The sequence below is a fragment of the Jatropha curcas genome, chromosome 2 (genome assembly GCF_041381405.1).
Source record: "Jatropha curcas cultivar XTBG-Jc1 chromosome 2, XTBG_Jcur_1.0, whole genome shotgun sequence".
NCBI lineage: Eukaryota > Viridiplantae > Streptophyta > Magnoliopsida > Malpighiales > Euphorbiaceae > Jatropha > Jatropha curcas.
The window spans coordinates 7,470,736-7,487,915 of NC_143152.1; the positions used below are offsets into that span (position 1 = coordinate 7,470,736).

At 32.3% G+C, this 17,180-nt stretch overlaps 2 protein-coding genes and 1 pseudogene across 3 annotated transcripts; 1 reads left to right on the forward strand and 2 right to left on the reverse strand.

The window, feature by feature from the left end:
- The first annotated feature begins 686 nt into the window (after window positions 1-686).
- LOC105629451 (pre-mRNA cleavage complex 2 Pcf11-like protein) lies at window positions 687-7,710 on the forward strand. Of its 2 annotated transcripts, XR_016319463.1 has the most exons (8): window positions 687-1,541; window positions 2,722-2,823; window positions 3,142-3,393; window positions 3,680-3,805; window positions 3,887-4,348; window positions 4,499-6,451; window positions 7,135-7,226; window positions 7,440-7,710. XR_016319463.1 is itself a non-coding variant. In XM_089717539.1 (7 exons), the coding sequence occupies exons 1-7, from the start codon at window positions 1,155-1,157 to the stop codon at window positions 7,147-7,149; spliced, it is 3,297 nt and encodes a 1,098-aa protein (XP_089573665.1). In that variant the 5' UTR covers window positions 687-1,154; the 3' UTR covers window positions 7,150-7,710. The 2 variants fall into 2 exon arrangements, 1 of the variants encoding a protein (XP_089573665.1); XM_089717539.1 differs by having other exon boundaries at window positions 7,135-7,710.
- Window positions 7,711-8,995: 1,285 nt separating this feature from the next.
- On the reverse strand, window positions 8,996-9,906 carry LOC105629452 (putative phytosulfokines 6). The gene is made up of 3 exons (XM_012211049.4): window positions 9,750-9,906; window positions 9,530-9,597; window positions 8,996-9,442 (listed from the first exon to the last, which is right to left on the reverse strand). The coding sequence occupies exons 1-3, from the start codon at window positions 9,844-9,846 to the stop codon at window positions 9,326-9,328; spliced, it is 282 nt and encodes a 93-aa protein (XP_012066439.1). The 5' UTR covers window positions 9,847-9,906; the 3' UTR covers window positions 8,996-9,325.
- A 6,385-nt stretch (window positions 9,907-16,291) lies between these two features.
- LOC149498168 (uncharacterized) lies at window positions 16,292-16,651 on the reverse strand (annotated as a pseudogene).
- Window positions 16,652-17,180: the final 529 nt, after the last annotated feature.

The window sequence follows — 17,180 nt, forward strand, 5'->3', positions numbered from 1 at the left end:
AATTAAAAGACATTTTTATCCTTTATAACGGTAAAAAACAGGAAAATTTGAAGGGTATTTTTATGAATAAAACTTTATATGTTAACTATAAATACCTTAATAATCTTCCTTTTTTTTTTTCATAATATCAATTCTTTTTCTCTAAACTCGATTGAATTTCTCCTATCATTCTTTTTTTTCCTAATATAAATTAAGTACAAGTCTATTTTTTGACATGTCTCTCAATTTAAATTTATAGAAATTAAATACTAATAAAGAATTTTAAATTTATGTTTTGTGTAGTTATAATTTTTTAATAAATTTAAAATTATTAATTTACTCTTTTAGTTTTTTTTTAATTTAATACTATTATTTGTTATTAATTTTCTTATTAGCTAAAAAAAACTAAAAAGGTTAAAAAAATTATCTAAATTTGATTCCAAACCGGAGCAGAACTGAAATCGATGATTTTAAAACCGTCTAAAAGTGATTCGATTCCTATTCTATCTTTTTTAAAATCGAAATTGATGATTTTAAAATAAAAATAAAAAAATTGGTGGTTTTAAAATAAAAATGGGTGATTTTGGAACTATGGTCGTGCCTAAGACATAGTACATCAACAAGTATTATGTCATGGCTAACTAAAGTCCAGCCCATTATGAACATAAGCTAACCATATCAAGTCCACATCAAACGATCCACACCGCTCCCCTCCTCTGTCGTCCCCGCTGTCTATCTTCCCTTGGACGGCCCTGCAATATTTTAAAACCAGACTGGTCCAAGCCTAACCTATTAAAAAGATCTTTAATTCCCTCTCTTTCAATGAATTACCGCTCGTTGTCACAAGGAAACGAACTCACTCTCTATCCTCCCTCTCTTTTCCTCTTGGCAATCTCTGTGTAACGATTGTTCCAGTTTCGATTTTTTTTTTCAAATTTTATTAATTTGTCTCTGTATGTATAATTGCTGCTCGAGATTCTATCTTAATTCTCTCTGTACAAGTTAGGTTTAGGGTTTTAGTTTTTCTTTTCTTCCCTATCTAATTTTGTTGTGAACTAATCCTATATTGTATTTCTTTTTCTTTCAATTTATGGGTTTGAATTTTGATCTTTATTGCCATGTAAATTGGGAATAAGGAATTAGGGTTAGGGTTTTGATTTTTAGTCTTTACGGTAATGGAAATGGAGAGTACCCGTAGATCCTTCGATAGATCAAGGGAGCCAGGCTTGAAGAAACCTCGATTGGCCGATCAGCAACCAAACCTTAATGGTCGTCCTTTTAGTCAGAGGCCAACTGCAGCACTACCTCCACCATCGGCGGCTGCTTCTGCGAGGTTTAGGGTTAACAGTGATAGAGACTCAGAGAGCAATGATTCGAGCCGTGGCGGCGCGTATCAGCCGCAATCACTGCCATATCAGGAGCTTGTGAGTCAGTATAAGACAGCTTTGGCGGAGCTGACTTTCAATTCGAAGCCGATAATCACTAACTTGACTATAATTGCTGGCGAAAATCTCCATGCAGCGAAGGCGATTGCTGCCACTGTCTGCGCTAACATTCTTGAGGTGATCCCCAGTTTTGATTCTATTTTGGTTATGGCGCCCGAATGTTGATTGAATTCAATTGTAAAGTTAAAAATTATTCTACAGCTCAAAAGGAAAAGTATTAGTGGTCTTGTTTGAGAGTGTAACTACTGATTAATGATAACTTTTGAAATCAATACCTCCTACATGTTTCCTCTCTTCTATGGTTTTGTTTTGTTTTCTTTTTTGTTTTTATTTTTTTTTACCACAGTTATCATAGAGCTTAGAATGTGATTTTGTCATTCCGATATCTGAAACCAACCAATTAGACAATAAATTTCATTTGTGGAGTTTTGGATGCCTCTTGCTGAATCTTAGTGATACTATGCTTTTGAGCAGTCCATACAGGTTTCTTGAAGTTTTCATGCAAAGAGAACAGCTTCCACTGGGAATATTGATGGTGGCATGTTGTTGAAGAAGTTCTTCTTTGTTTGCAACGGGATAAATTCATGGTACCTTGCGTTGTGCTTGGTTTAAAACCAGTTGAATTTTTGGCTGAGAGAAATTGCCAAAATCTGTTGTTAGTGTGTGCGAAAATTTAGATGCATTTAGCGTATTGGTTTCATTCTTTTGTAGACTTGTTCTGTTGAATGATATAGTATTTGAAATGCATTTTATCCTTTTTTATTTTTCTTTTGCTATCCCTGCTGAGGCTGACGAGACTGTAATCATATTCTATGAGTCCTGAAGACAAGCTGACCTTTTGCGTGGAGTTGTTGGGTGATCTAGTTGGAAGCGCAGCAATAAAGACAACTGAACTTGAATTGGGTAAACCCAGGGTAGAAAACAGAAGGAAAGAATGTTTCAATGTAACTAACAACTTGAGACTTTGGTTCTGCATGACAGTTACTTGACTAATGAAAGACTGGATTCAATTTAAGGAGCCTGGTTGCGATGAAGTCGGACCTTCATCTTTCGTTTTGTGGTTGTATCATTTTTTTTCCTGAGACATTACTGTTTTTTGCCGTGTTTTAAAATTTTCAGCAAAAAATGTTTAATATGGAGGGTCACTGCAGTTATGTTGTACTTTCTTGTATTTGCTATGAGTATATGAATCTAGAGTCATTGTTTCCTCCTGGTTTTGGTTTCTAGATCATCAGTCATGTGCTCCTTGAAACATGCCCCACCATTTGATATCTCTAATTCTAAAAGTAACTTGCAGGTTCCCAGCGAGCAAAAGCTTCCATCGCTTTATCTTTTAGACAGCATTGTAAAGAATATTGGGAGGGATTACATAAAATACTTTGCTGCCCGACTACCTGAGGTTAGATTTTTGTTCATGTGGCATCTCATTACTTGACATACCTTTCTGATAAATGATGCATATCTTTTCTGTAAGGAATGTTTATCCCAAAAATGCTTGATATTGCTATGTCTTAGAAATTGATTTCCTGATTGTTCAGTATAAATTCTATAAAGACAGTTTTTTTACAGTATTTCTTAGGAATTCATTTATTCATTTGTCAACCTAGTATATCTGGGTTGGCAATTAAAGATTCCTTGCCATTGGAATGTATCTATCTATGTTCTTCTGATGTTACCTGAAGGTATTATTTTGTTGTCAACTCTTTCTCCATTTTAGGTATTTTGCAAGGCATACAGGCATGTTGATCCTTCTGTACATGCAAGTATGCGGCATCTTTTTGGAACCTGGAAAGGAGTCTTCCCTCCTCAGTCACTTCAGATGATTGAGAAGGAACTTGGCTTTGGTTCTGGAGCAAATGGTTCATCATCAGGTGCTGCAACATCTAGGACTGATCCACGACGTCCACAACATAGCATTCATGTTAATCCCAAGTACTTGGAAATACAGCGCCTTCAGCAGTCAAGCAGGGTGAGTGGAATTCATCAATTGTGTTCGATAATGTTGACTTCTGCATGTGTTTTGGTGGCTGTAGCAAATTATTTGCAACAATGCTATGATATAACGGGGGAATTTTCATTTTGGTTCACTGTTGATGCATTTAAAGTTTGAGCCTTTGCTATGTTTTGATGCAGAATTCTATAACTGAAACTCTGAGTAATTGATCAATTTCTTGATGCTTGAAGGATATCTGTAGTTTTTACTATTATAATTTATCCAACTTATTGTCATTGCTGCTTGTTTCTATGTGATGAAGGCAAAAGGAACGGCAAACGACCCAACTGTTCCTGTCTCAAACTCAACTGAGGATGTGGAGAGGCCAGATAGACCAGCTGTTATTGGTGCTGGGCGCCCATGGGTGGACCCTCCTGTTAAAATGCCTGTATGTGGAGTTCTTTTTCTCTTAAACAATGTTTTTCTACTTCATCTTTGTTTTTTCTCACGATGTATTTAATATTTTCAGAACATTCAACGTTCTCATAAAGAAATAGCAAGTGAACCTGTTCCTGGGAAGAAAATTAGTGCTATATATGGAGAACTTGAATATAGCTCTGATATCACAAGGAACCCGAGCTTGGGAATTGGAAGATCTAGTCTTAGGGTTGCTGAGCAGGGACATGAAAAATCTTGGTATGGAGCTGGCAACAGTGTTGCAGAAACAATATCTGGCCAAAAAAATGGTTTCAGTATAAAGCATGGTTTTCCAAATTTCTCAACATCCAAATCTCCCAATGTTGATTTGCATCTACAATCAACACAGAGCATTGTGACTAAAAGCAGCAGCACAATATCTCCTAGCTGGAAGAATTCTGAGGAAGAAGAATTTATGTGGGATATGCACTCTAGGTTATCAGAACAAGATGCAGCCAATCTCTCTAACAACTCCAGGAAAGATCATTGGACTCCTGATGTTTCAGAAAAATTGGTAAGACTGAATGATTAAGAACCTATAATCCTTAAACTGAGTTTTATGCTTCATGTTGAAGCCTTGATTGGATGGTCTTAACCGTTTGTTGCTGATGCAAGGCCTTGTTATATTGATTTTTATTGTTACTTTTTTCATGTAATGTAAAAGGAGTTTGAGAATCAACTCAGAAAACCACAAAGTGCACAAGAGGTTATGTCAAGGTTTGATAGAGAGACTGCCTCTGATTCGTTATCCACTGAGCAGAAAGAACAGGTTTCTTTTGGGCATCATTTGTCCTCACCATGGCGGTTGAAAGAGTCCCAATCAACAGATGGGCTGATAATTTCTGGCACTTCTTCTATTAATACAAGTCATGCTGAAGGCTATTCTGCTGCACTTGGTGGGTTGCCTTTGAATTCAAGTTCCACTGTGGCCAGAATGTCAGTTCGACCTCAAATTGGAACCTCAGGCTCCGGTTTATTGGCAAACACATCATTAGGATCTGCTGGAACCTTGGGGCAGAAAAGATTTCAGTCTCTAGGATCTGGATCACCATCTGGACAGTCACCCATGCGCCAACATTCACCCTCACCTTCAATTCCAGTACGTTATCCACATCAACAATTGCAAAATTCAGTCGACCAGGATCTCCCACAATTGCAGTCATTGATTCGTCCTGATTTCAAGGCACATCAGTTGTCAGGAAATTTACTGAAGAATACGAATGTTCAGCTTGCTAACTTGCAAAAACTACAACCTGAAGAGTTGCCAACATCATCTCCTTCATTACCTTCTTTTCAACAAACCCGCCAGAATCCTATTTCACAGCCACGACAAGCAGACTCGAAGCAGTCTGAACACTCTGGGCAGATTCAAAAGCCACACCTTCCTCTGGTTTCCAAAGTTGGTAGTCCATCAACTTCAGGAAGTTCTGCACCAGATCATTCAACTCCACTTCGTGCAGAAACTTCAGGACAATCAAGCACAAGCAGTTTGTTGGCTGCTGTTATGAATAGTGGAATTCTCTCTAATATAGGTACTGATGGCCTTACTAGTCGAAGTTTTCAGGATATTGGTAAAAATTCCTCGCAGTTAAAGGTTCAACCTCCTCTTCCCAGTGGTCCTCCCCCTTCCCAAATTACATCTTCTGATCTGAGAGTTGCATCAGCATTTGCTCCTCAGTCTCCCGATAATGCATGTGCTAGCTCAAGTGTTTCTCATAGGAAAAAAGAGCTGCCGCCGCTGCCTTCTGGTCTTCCACCTTCATCTGTACAAGCTTCAAATGCAGGAGATAAGGTCTCGAACCCCATATCAAACCTGTTGAGCTCATTAGTTGCCAAGGGTTTAATATCAGCCTCAAAGTCAGATACATCTCCTCCCTTGCAATCTCAAACGTCTACCCAATCACTGACAAAGAAACCAAGCATTACTAACTCTAGCACCACAACTACTTCCTCTCTTCCAGAGTCTTCTGCTATTCCTCATTCATCAACCTCAGATGAAGAATCTTTGCCCAAACCTGATGTCAAAAGCTCCGTTGGACTGCCGGAACCCACTTCAACAGAGATAAAAAGTCTCATAGGATTGGAGTTTAAGTCAGATGTAATACGGGAATTACATCCACCTGTTATAAGTGCACTCTTTGATGACCTTCCACATCAGTGCAGCATTTGTGGTCTTAAACTTAAGCTCAAAGAAAGGCTTGATAGGCACTTGGAGTGGCATACTTGGCAGAAGCATGAACCAGATGGTATACATAGGTTTTTGAGGAGATGGTATGCAGATTCAGGGGACTGGATTACCAGAAAGGCAGAACTTCCTTTTGGAGTCGAGTCTTCCATTTTCGTGGATGAGTTTGGAAAGACAATGGAGGAGAATGAACCTATGGTTCCCGCAGATGAAGATCAATGTGTGTGTGTTTTGTGTGGTGATCTTTTTGAAGATTACTATAGTCATGAAAGGAAGACATGGATGTTCAAAGCAGCAGTGCACTTGACATTTCCTTCCGGAGATGGTGATACAGGGAGTGAGAATGAGAATGTTGATGGTCCCATCGTGCATGCCAATTGTATATCAGGAAGTTCATTTTATGACTTGGGACTGGCAAGTGGTATTAAAATGGTAAGGCACTTTTATCTTTAGAAAGGTTTCTAATCATAGCTCTTAACAAGTCTGAAATTGCCGACTTATATTCATTGAAGGGTACAGCTTACTGTTTGTTTGTTCAGCCTATTAGATAGCATCTGGCTTTTTTTCAGATTTTACTTGATTCCCTTTTCTTTTTTTCTCTTCTTTTTCTATTTAACATTTCTCTATTTGATGGTATAATGACTGATATTGGCATGTTACCTGTGTCAAGTTCTGATATGAACATGCGATTTGATAACCGTATTTAGAATACTAAAGTTTCAGTTCATGCATTTTCATCATCATTCCCATTCTAATGGTGGTGTGGTCTGCTCTGTGATATTTCCTGTTAGTTTCTGTTCTCTGGCAGAAGTCTCTAAGACCATTTTGTTTCCTTTGAATCCACCTATGCTCATAACTATTGCATGGGATTGATGTAAGGGTGGCATGCCATTTGACAAAATGAGTAACTATTTCTAGAATTGGACTTTGATCATTCCCTATGCTGATCTGGTCAATTTGGGATGTTGTGTTAGAAGAAGATTCTTGCTAATAGGCTTTAAATCTTTTATCATTAGTAGCATCAGTATTATTAACATTAATTAACATTAATACTTTACTGTCTTGTGACACTGCCAATAAATGATTTCCTATTTGGATCGGTTGTCTTTTTGTAGAAAAAGGATGGATGATGCTTCAATTTAAAAATGGGACACCATGACTGGTTGGCGCTTGGCAGCTAGAAGCTGAGGAATTTCAGGTTCTTAGTGTAAGTTTTGTGAATGGTCATATGAATGCTAATTTTGTTGTGCATCAAAAATGGTGCTGAGAGCTGTCTTGTAATTTTCCCTGCTTGTTTTTATCTTTTTTCCCCTCATTTATAGAGAAGTACATATAAATGCAAGATAGTTTTCACCTCAACTTTCTTCACTAATGTGGTTGATTTGTTGTTCTTTGATGGTTGTTTTTGAAATTACTGAAGTGGGTCAGCAATTGATAAGTTGAAACCATCATCTGATGCGAGCAACAAAAGGAAAAAAAGCACTGGCATTTTCTCATTCAGCTTTCACAACTGGCTCATGAGCCTTTTGTATCAACTAGAATATGAAACTGCTGCTTTTTATGATATTTTCTTGTTGCTTTCTTGATTTCTATATTTTATTGGATATGGTATGACTATGTTATTGAATCGTTTGTTATACAAATTGTTAATGAGACATTAATAATGTAATATCCGTATTTGTTTTCCTGACTTTTGAGAATTGCATTTTGTTTTTTATTGGCAATTTCCCTGTGATTTGTTTCATCAGAGAAGTTACCTTTCTATGATGTTGAAAACATTTAGATGGCAATGTGAAACAAAGAAGTTATTATGTGGTTTTTTAACCTTCCTTCAGACCTTCCAAGAATGTGGATTTATACGTGGAACTTCTCTAAGTGTGAGAGAGGGAATATGCTTTCTCCGACTCATAATTATGCCTCCAACTTTTCCCACACTTTCTTTATTTATGATTACGGTATATGATTCTCAAAAAAAAAAAAAAAAAAAAAACAAAAGATTATGGTTTATGAATAGTGTTATTCTTTTTTACCCATCAGATAAAAGTCCATTTGAATATATGAAGATATGAAAAATTATTATTCAGCTTTTATGGTTTTAACTTAATTTGTCTATTAAAATTTTTTATTTTTGAACTTTTTAAATAAATTTAATTTAATAGATGTATTAACGACATCAAAAAATGAATTTTGAATTTAGTTACATAAATTTAAAAAGAAAATTGAATTTTGAATTTTCGAATTCAAGTTATTCTTATTAATAGGGCATTTCAACACTTGTATATAACTAAACATATCATTCTTTTTTTTTAAAAAAAGAGTTTTGAGCAGAGAAGTTAATAATAAAATTTAGTAGGATAGTTTTGTTAAAAAAACAAATTGGCTAATTGATCCGTAGTGCCTAGTGGGAATTATTGTGGAATCTGTACATTTTGGCCTTGAAGTTGGCATGTTAGACTATTTAGTTATTTGTATTTGAAAATAATTCTTTACTATTAAGTACTTTTGTGATATTTGACTATAATTTCACTATTTAATCACTTGCTTCTTTTTATCCGATTATTATTTAGTTCATCTTTTAATAGCAAATTGTACTTTTTAGGTCGAGGGACTACGAGAAATATAGATATACATACTAGTAATTTTGAATAGAACTTCAAAAAGCAAACGGTCAATTATATATGACGAACTAAGATAGCAATTTATCATTAAATTTTGGATATATATTATTATAATTTTGATGTTTTATCATGTCGGGAAGCGTTCTTGGAACTCCAGAAAGTCTGATTGGAGAAGTGAGTCAAATTTGAGTTTTCTTCACTCAAGTCCAGTAGTGAAAATATTCAGCCTATTAACAAATCACAACTCCAATAATGAGATTTTTTTCCGATTTTCGGAAAAAGGGGAAGATTGAAATCGGATATTCTTTTTACGACTTAAACATAGATTAATATCACAAAATTATTGCAAATAGCTACACAGCACAACGACGACAAATAGCAAAAGAAAATTAACTATTTTTTGTTACATCAAAATTAAAGGTCTCAGACAAAAAAGTCGAGAAAGATTCTTTTCTTTCATCTAACTTTACTAGTAAATACTAAAAACATTTGCTTTTTTACAAGACAGCTTTTTTTTTTTTTTTTGACATTTTTTTTACAAGACAGCTTACTATCAGATTCATCATATTGTATATTAATATTTTAAAACTAAATATAAACACTTAGATCGAGATACAACTTTTTAGTACTGTGTAACGTTGTTGGCATCTCAAACTAAGATGTAAATACTTCACTCTTTAATCTATACCTAAGGCTTCTTATGGTTTTGGGTGTAAATATAATCCAAGTGAGCTTCTGCTACCATTCTTCTCTTTGAACATTCTTCTTCTTCGTCTTCACATTCATAATTCTCTGATCCCATAAGCTGGGATTAAAAAAAAAAAAAAAGAAATTAATTAAATTAAAAAATAAACAAATATAACAGGTTAATATATGTATAAAATATATTTACGTTAGAGACATCTTCTTTAATATCTGCGGGTGAACCTATTTTCAGCTGACCCTTAACCTCTTCTTCATCTGTAATATAAAATTTAAAAAATGATTGGATCATGTTAAAGCTCTTACAAATATATACAACACCCAAGAAGGAAAACTTACGACAATAGATAAATCTTAATCCCAAATCATTTGCTTTCGTTACCACTGAAGTTGGAAAATCAATGAATTACCTTGTTTTGATGGCAGCAAACGAGCAGATGTTGAGGATAATAAGAGTTGAAAAACAAAGAAAAGAAAGATAAGAAGCACACAACAGTTTCTCTTCATGATTGCTTCACACTCTTCTCTTTGTACAAGAGAGAGAATATGTGTATATATATATATATATATATATATGGAAGAGACAGAAAGTGGCCTTAATTAGGTCACATGGGGACTGCTAACGTTGAACAGGCAGTTACAAATTTGCTCGCACTTGTTTGTGGGCCCTACCCACTTAATCATAATTATAATCAATTACTGATCATAATGTGATTATTTTCTTTATTTTAAAATTAAAATTAAAATCAAAATTAGCTGAAAATTTTCTGAAATCTATAAATATTTCATTTTTGGTATGAATAATGTCTTATTAGACTAAGGGACGATTTGATTTAATTATTTATAAAGCTGATAGCTGGCTTGTATCAATAATTAAATTAAATATATTTCATAAGGATTTTAATCACCAAATAATATTTGATAATAGAAGGTCTAAATATCTCAATTAATTGTTGATTCCATTAGTTATATTTTAAAAATTTTTCTTATCATTTGCTAATTGATTTGTATATAACTTTATAAAAATAATTACTAATAAAATTATTATTTTATTATATTCATATTTATGTATAATTATTTTAAAACAATAAATAACTATTGTATATCATTATTATCTAAAAAATATTAAATATTATTATAAAAATTAATTAATTTGATTTATATAACACATTAAACTAAAAAAATTATATATATATATATATATATATATATATATGCACGCACCATTAATTTAATTTTAACAACTATTCAAATTTTTTTTAACACTTATCAGTAAAAACTATCAACCATTAGTGATTAATTATATTCATCAACAAACAAATAAATCAACCAAACACACCCTTAATTTAATAGGCTTAAATTTATCCAAGATCACTCAACTGTAGGTACATTGCCGTCCCCTCGTATTTAATTTTTAATATGAAAGTCCCTCACGGATTTGATCTATCAACTCATTAATCTTTTTTATATTTTTAATATCACATAACCGTCAAAAAATGTGAAACTTCTGTTATCTAAATTTTTCTCTCCTCAATTAATTCTCTTTCCTTAATTTCTCTTTCCTCTAACCATTGAACATATCATCCACCTGTGTTATGCCTCATCTCTCAATCGAACAATCCTTTATACCCTTATTCCTTAATTGCAGATACAAGTTACTTAAATAGCCATGTTCATCCATATTATCATTGCCTCCAAGAAGAGGTATACACACATTTGCAAAAATCTAATATCAAGAGAATGTTTGTGATATAAATAAGGAAGAAATTTGGGTGAAAAATATGTACCTTCAATAAGGAAAAAATTGAATTCATTTTCTAACTATAAGTTATTGAGCGCCATAACCATTAAGTCCTTCAAAAGAACCAATAAGAAGAATGACTAGAGTAGACAAATAGTTAGAGGCAAGACCAATAAGAAGACCAAAGGCTTTACCAAACATCTTTAGCAACTGATAAATTGTTGAGTTAGAATTGGGTGTGATTCATAATAGTTTTAAGAGTATCTGAATAGTTAGAGAAAGTGTAATTGTTGCCTGAAATGGTTTGGACCCAAACAGTGAGAAAACCAAGCCATTTTGTAGCGATGGAAAAATTGAGAAAAGTTCGATAAGAATAAAAATCCATAATGAACGAATCGATTTACCGGTCTTTCTAATGAAAGGAATGAATGCGCATTATGGGGTTTGAGGCACTAAAATAGAATAGATTTTTTCCCCTTTTTGATTAAGGGTTTAGTATGGTTGCTTGGGTTGTGACACGAATGATTTACCATCGTGACAAACGCAACTAGTTCATTCCTTTTGTAAGAGCCGATCACCAAGCCTGCACTTGCTTCCGTTGGCCTTTCTCATAATGCAGTAGAAAAGAAAAAGAAAATTTTAATTTTAGATCTACTAGAAGGAAGCCCAACATTTATTAGTTGATTTTTTTATCAGTAAAAGAGAAGAATGACATCGACATAGGCAGAGGTCAACCTACTGCTACTACTCATGAGCTCACTATTGCCTTTAGAGACTAAGCATGTTAGTAGGAGATCGCACATTATATTGGCTTTGTAAACTATCAATCTTGGTCGAGCGTTTTAGCATTCTTTGTCGTAAGGAAAGATAAAGTAATGCTTAGAGTAAAAAGAAATCAAGTAAGAGAGGGAATAGAGTAGTAACATGTTTTTCTAAGAAAGAAAAAATTATAAGAAAAGTTTCATATTTTCTAAGGCTTATATGGCATTTAGGACACAAAAAAAAAAGAAAAAGTTGAACTAACAAGCCACATTAACTTTCCAGCGTCTCCTCAACATAAATAAGGTAGAAATGACTTTCTCATTACACGAATCGGAGTTAACATTACAAATTAAATTTGAGTGACAACAATATGATAGTGCTTATAGTTGAGGTATGTTAGATGAAATTAAACCAATTTAGCAGCTTAATTTCACTCATGGTAATTGAACGATACAACCTATTACATTGGCATTAAATTTTAATTTTTTATGCAAATATATATCAACTTTAATTGAAGTTTCAAAAAGATAAGTCTGTCAGTTTCGCAGTTAAAAATTTGACGGAACATTGACGTGGAAGAGAGAGAATGATTGTGGTATTAAAAAGTAAGCCGCACGCCTCACTCTAATCAACTTTTATTCAAAAAAATTTCTCTCCTGACTTCTCTTTTGCACTATTTTCTCATCACCTCAATCTTGACCTCTCTTATGGTTGGGGTAACTGGTATGAATTAGCCCCTGATTTGATTATAATCTTTTTAATAGTTAAGACATTCAATTGTAATTTTTTTCAATTTAGATATTAAAATAGAAAAATTAATAAATTTAGGATGCCAAAAATTTAATTAACCCATATTTGTATTTAAAAAAAGTTCAAGGAATCATTTAAAGAATATGGAGTAATTATTATATAGTCTCTAAATTTTTGTCAAATACCCTAGCAAGGACTTCAGTTTTCAAAATTATAAGTGATATCTAGTCATTCCACAATAATTTTGTTTCACTATAAGGTTCAAATGATTAGTTTTTCCATTTAGTGATTGTAAAATATTAAAAACAACCTTAACAATAATTACTATATAGGGACTAAATAATGTAAAATTATGAAAATTGAGGTCCTTATTAGTGCCTTTCACTCAAAACATAAAGATTATATAGTAATTATCTTTAGGGCTATTTTTGACACTTTATAGTCATTTTAAAGGAAAAACTAACGGTTGTTCCTTATAATGTAACAGAGTTATATACAAGGACTGAATAATGTAATTTTAAAAACTGAATTACTTACTGCTCCCTCCGTTTCACAAAACATGCATGTTAAAAATTTAGTCAACAAAAGTTATTTTGTTTTGTTTTTTACCCTAAACTCATTAAAATATTAATAAAAATATTTTATTTAATGAAAGATCATAAATTTTATCATAGAAAAAACTAATTGTTTACGTGTATAAATTTAAAAACCTAGCAAATATTTTGGGACATCCAAAAAAGAAATAACAAGCAAATAAAATCAGACGTAGGTATTATATTTGAGTAAAATTTAGAGACTATATAATTATTACCCAAAAATATTCTTATCACACATAAATATTTGATAAGTTTAGAGATTTTTCAGATAAAGGTGTTTGGAGGTTTTTAAGAATAAGATAAAGAAACAGTGAAAACTTGGGAATGGATTTAAAGAAGCTAAGTCCTTTTTTTTTTAATACTAACTTGAGTGGTTGAAAACCTTTAATCTGCCTTTTTTTTTTTTTTTTTTTTTTTTTTTTTTTTAATACCAAATCTGGTGCTCCAAGAGTTAAAAGTTTTAATTTTTTGTATTATTTATATTTATTTTTATAAACCCTCGAATTATCCCTTTGAGATTCTTTTAATTTTCTCTCATGATTTTTTTTTTCTTCATATTTAAGAAGAATAAACTGCTCACTAAAATATAGTCTAATATTAAATAAGTATATGATTTAATAATATATTCAGGTTCGAATCACTTTCTCAATATTAAAAAAAAAAAACAAATTCAATATCTATAAATTAATATTTTATTTTAAAAATAATTTTTAATTAATTATATATATATATATATATATATATATATATATATATATATATATATATATATATATAATAACACATTATATTAAAAGTATCTTTAAAATTTTTATATTTAATGTTACTTTCCTTGTTTAAACCAAACGATATGAGACTACTAAAGCTTTATTGACCCTTAAAAAATTGTTTCATTACCTTATTATTATTGTTACACCTCACCGGAGGAATAAATATATAAATAATAACATGAATTGTGGGTCTTTTTTTGTCTTGCTTACATGAGTCAACAAGTCCACCATGTGGACTACCTAGTCCGCAGCTGTCACCCATTCAATCTATTTTCTATTTACTTTCTTTACACGAGTTCCACGCGCTTCCCGATTATTGAATCATTTTCATCAAACATCTTGATCTTGCATCTAACTATGTTGCGGGGCTGCTTGTATATTTTTAGTTGCCTTTTTAGTTGCCTACCGTCTATTTTCATTGATCTTTTATTGGATAAATGCTAAATTTACCCCCACATTTTACGCGAAAAATCTTGTAGTACTTTAAATTTTTATTTTGACTTATTGAATACTTTAATTTATAAATTGTATTAATTTTATATTTTAATTTGCAAAAATTATTTTATTCAATGCTCAAACTTCCAAAATTAGATCAATTAAATATTTATTAGATAGTTGAAAAGTATAAAAATTATTATTTCAAAAATTATACTCCCCACACATTAAGTGAATATTTCACACATAAATGTCTAAATACAAAAAAAATGTTAATGCTAGCATAAAGAAGAATATAATATTAGCAAAATTCATAACTTCAGATGCATAATAGATCACTCGCAAAATTTAAAGTACCACAAGATTTTTTCTATAAAATACGAGAATATGTTTATGTATTTAATTTTTTTTTATTCATGCTCAAATCATTCTCTCTTCTCTATTTCTTTGTCACGCGTAAAGATTACGTTTCCATTTCAATCCTTAGCTTCCATTTAGCAATTGATTAGCAAACTTAGGGTTTGCAATTTCAAATATGAGGTGCTTTTCTTGGCTTTAGGTTTTCTAAATTTGAGTTTTTAGAGGTGCAAGTGATTATCTCATTGGATGTTGCTTCATTTGATTTATTCTTGTGTCATTATTGTATTGGGTATTTTTTTAGAAATTAGAATTGCCTTTCCTCCATTTTCTATTTGTTGGACCATCTTTCTAGCCCAATTTGGGGTTAAATATGTCAATTTATATAGAACTTAAACTACAAAATCACCCTAAACCTTTTGACTCGTTACAAAATCACTCTATTTTGACTTTTGCACCCAGACACTTAAGTTTTAGAACTTAGATATATTATCATCCTAAATTCAAAAGTAGATAGGATTTTAAATAAAATAGGGAAAATACTAATTGGATCCCTAAATTTTGTACTAATTAACACTTAAAGACCTTAGTTTCAAGAACCAACTTTAAAGTCCCTAAATTTTAATTCCGTCAACGGAAAGGTCCTTCCTTCGAAAATCAATGCTTTTTTTTTGTCAAATGGATGTGAAACTCTGAAAATGCCCTCCTGATCCTCTTTTTGGAATTGTCTTTTTGGTTTCTTTGTGCAAAATCCTATGAGAGAGAGAGAGAGAGAGAGACTGAAGGGATTTTCTTTAAATTTTTCTCCCTTTTTTTCCATCACTTCATGCTTAATATATGTTGAAAAAGAAGACATTGAGAAACAAGTCGAATGGGCAAAGCACTGAACCAATTGTACTATGTATCTAGTGGTAGAAATATGTGCAACCGAGCAAGAGAGAGTTTTTTTGTATACAAATCTAACAATGAAAAAGCGCAGTGTAGTATAGAATTGTCAAATGCACGAAGAGGGCTCCTCCTTCGTCAACCAAATCTCATCCCATATTAATTGTGTTATTAATTTATAATTTACTTACTTTATACATTTATCTCAGATAAGCATGCACGGAAGGGGTTGGAGATAATGGTGTTGGAAGAGGCGTCTGAGTTGTTCTTCAGAATTGTGTGGTGACGATAATGACTAGTTTATTCAAAGAAGTCAAAAAGACATAGTTCCAAGGGCATTTTCGAAATTTCATATCCATTGAACAAAAAAATTCGTTGATTTTGGACAGAAGGACCTTTTTATTGACAGAATTAAAATTTAGGGACTTCAAAGTTGGTTTTTTAAAAATGATATCCTAAAGTGTTAATTAGATCAAAACTTAAGGAACCAATTATTATTTTCCCCATAAAATATTATGTTAGCGGGACTCATAAGTTATACTTGGCCCAATGAGCTAATTAAAACGCACCGTTTGAGTATTTTGTCGATCCCAAGATGCCATCTCCCTCCGTCGATCTCATTATAGCATTCCTCTCTTCTATCTCCCAAACAATCTTTATTTCTTCAAATTCCACACTTGTATGTAACCTATAGGCCGATCAACAATGTCGCAATGTTTATGAATAATTATCGACGATTTCTGGTTTGACTCCATAACTTTTTGCGATATTGGAAAGCACAATAACAAAAAGACAGGTAGAGTTCTGACCAATTTTCTTTATCTGAATAGAATACTAGGAAGAATTGGAGCATTTATATCAAGTGTTGTTGATGCACAAAGTGCCAGCTTAAAAGCTTAACATATTAGGAGTAGTGGATTTCCCACATTCATTAGCATCATCAACTCGATTAAACCCAGCAACTCCGACAAACACAAGAAAACAACAAAGCAAGTGCACTTCATTAAAGATGCCATTAACTCCATTAATTGCACTCTATTATAACTAATTTTTCAATGAAATATGGCAATAGAAAAGAAATTTAAAGAAATTGAGATTATTTTGGAGATGGAAGAGAGGGATGCTATAGGAAAATGGTATTTGAGATCCACCAAATACTCAAACAGTGCATTTTAGCTCTTTAGGTTAAATTAACTCGAAGATAACTAGTGGATCCCAATAATATGATATTTTATAAAAAATCCTAACTCACTTTTGAATTTAGAGTGACAATATATCTGAGTTTTAAAACTAGGGTGTTCGGAATATAGAGGTAAAAAAAGAGTGATTTTGTAACAAGTTGCAAAGTTCAGAGTTTATGGTTTAAGCTATTTATATAGTAAAGAAGGGCAAATTATATAGTAAAGAAGGAAAAATTTGTAACATAGGAAGCAAAAATCATTATTCTATTAACAATGAATTTTGTTTCCGTTTTAGTGTATATATGGTTCTCGTCCCGTCCAAATACTGATTGAAAAATCAATTCTCGAGGTTAAAAAAATCATT

Coding starts and splice junctions, on each gene's coding strand:
- LOC105629451 (XM_089717539.1), top strand. CDS start 1,155: ATGGAAATGGAGAGTACCCGTAGATCCTTCGATAGATCAAGGGAGCCA. Junction 2,824..3,141: donor TTGCTGCCCGACTACCTGAG/GTTAGATTTTTG, acceptor TCTCCATTTTAG/GTATTTTGCAAGGCATACAG. Junction 3,806..3,886: donor ACCCTCCTGTTAAAATGCCT/GTATGTGGAGTT, acceptor TAATATTTTCAG/AACATTCAACGTTCTCATAA.
- LOC105629452 (XM_012211049.4), bottom strand. CDS start 9,846: ATGAAGAGAAACTGTTGTGTGCTTCTTATCTTTCTTTTCTTTGTTTTT. Junction 9,598..9,749: donor TTTGCTGCCATCAAAACAAG/GTAATTCATTGA, acceptor TTTATATTACAG/ATGAAGAAGAGGTTAAGGGT. Junction 9,443..9,529: donor TTAAAGAAGATGTCTCTAAC/GTAAATATATTT, acceptor TTTTAATCCCAG/CTTATGGGATCAGAGAATTA.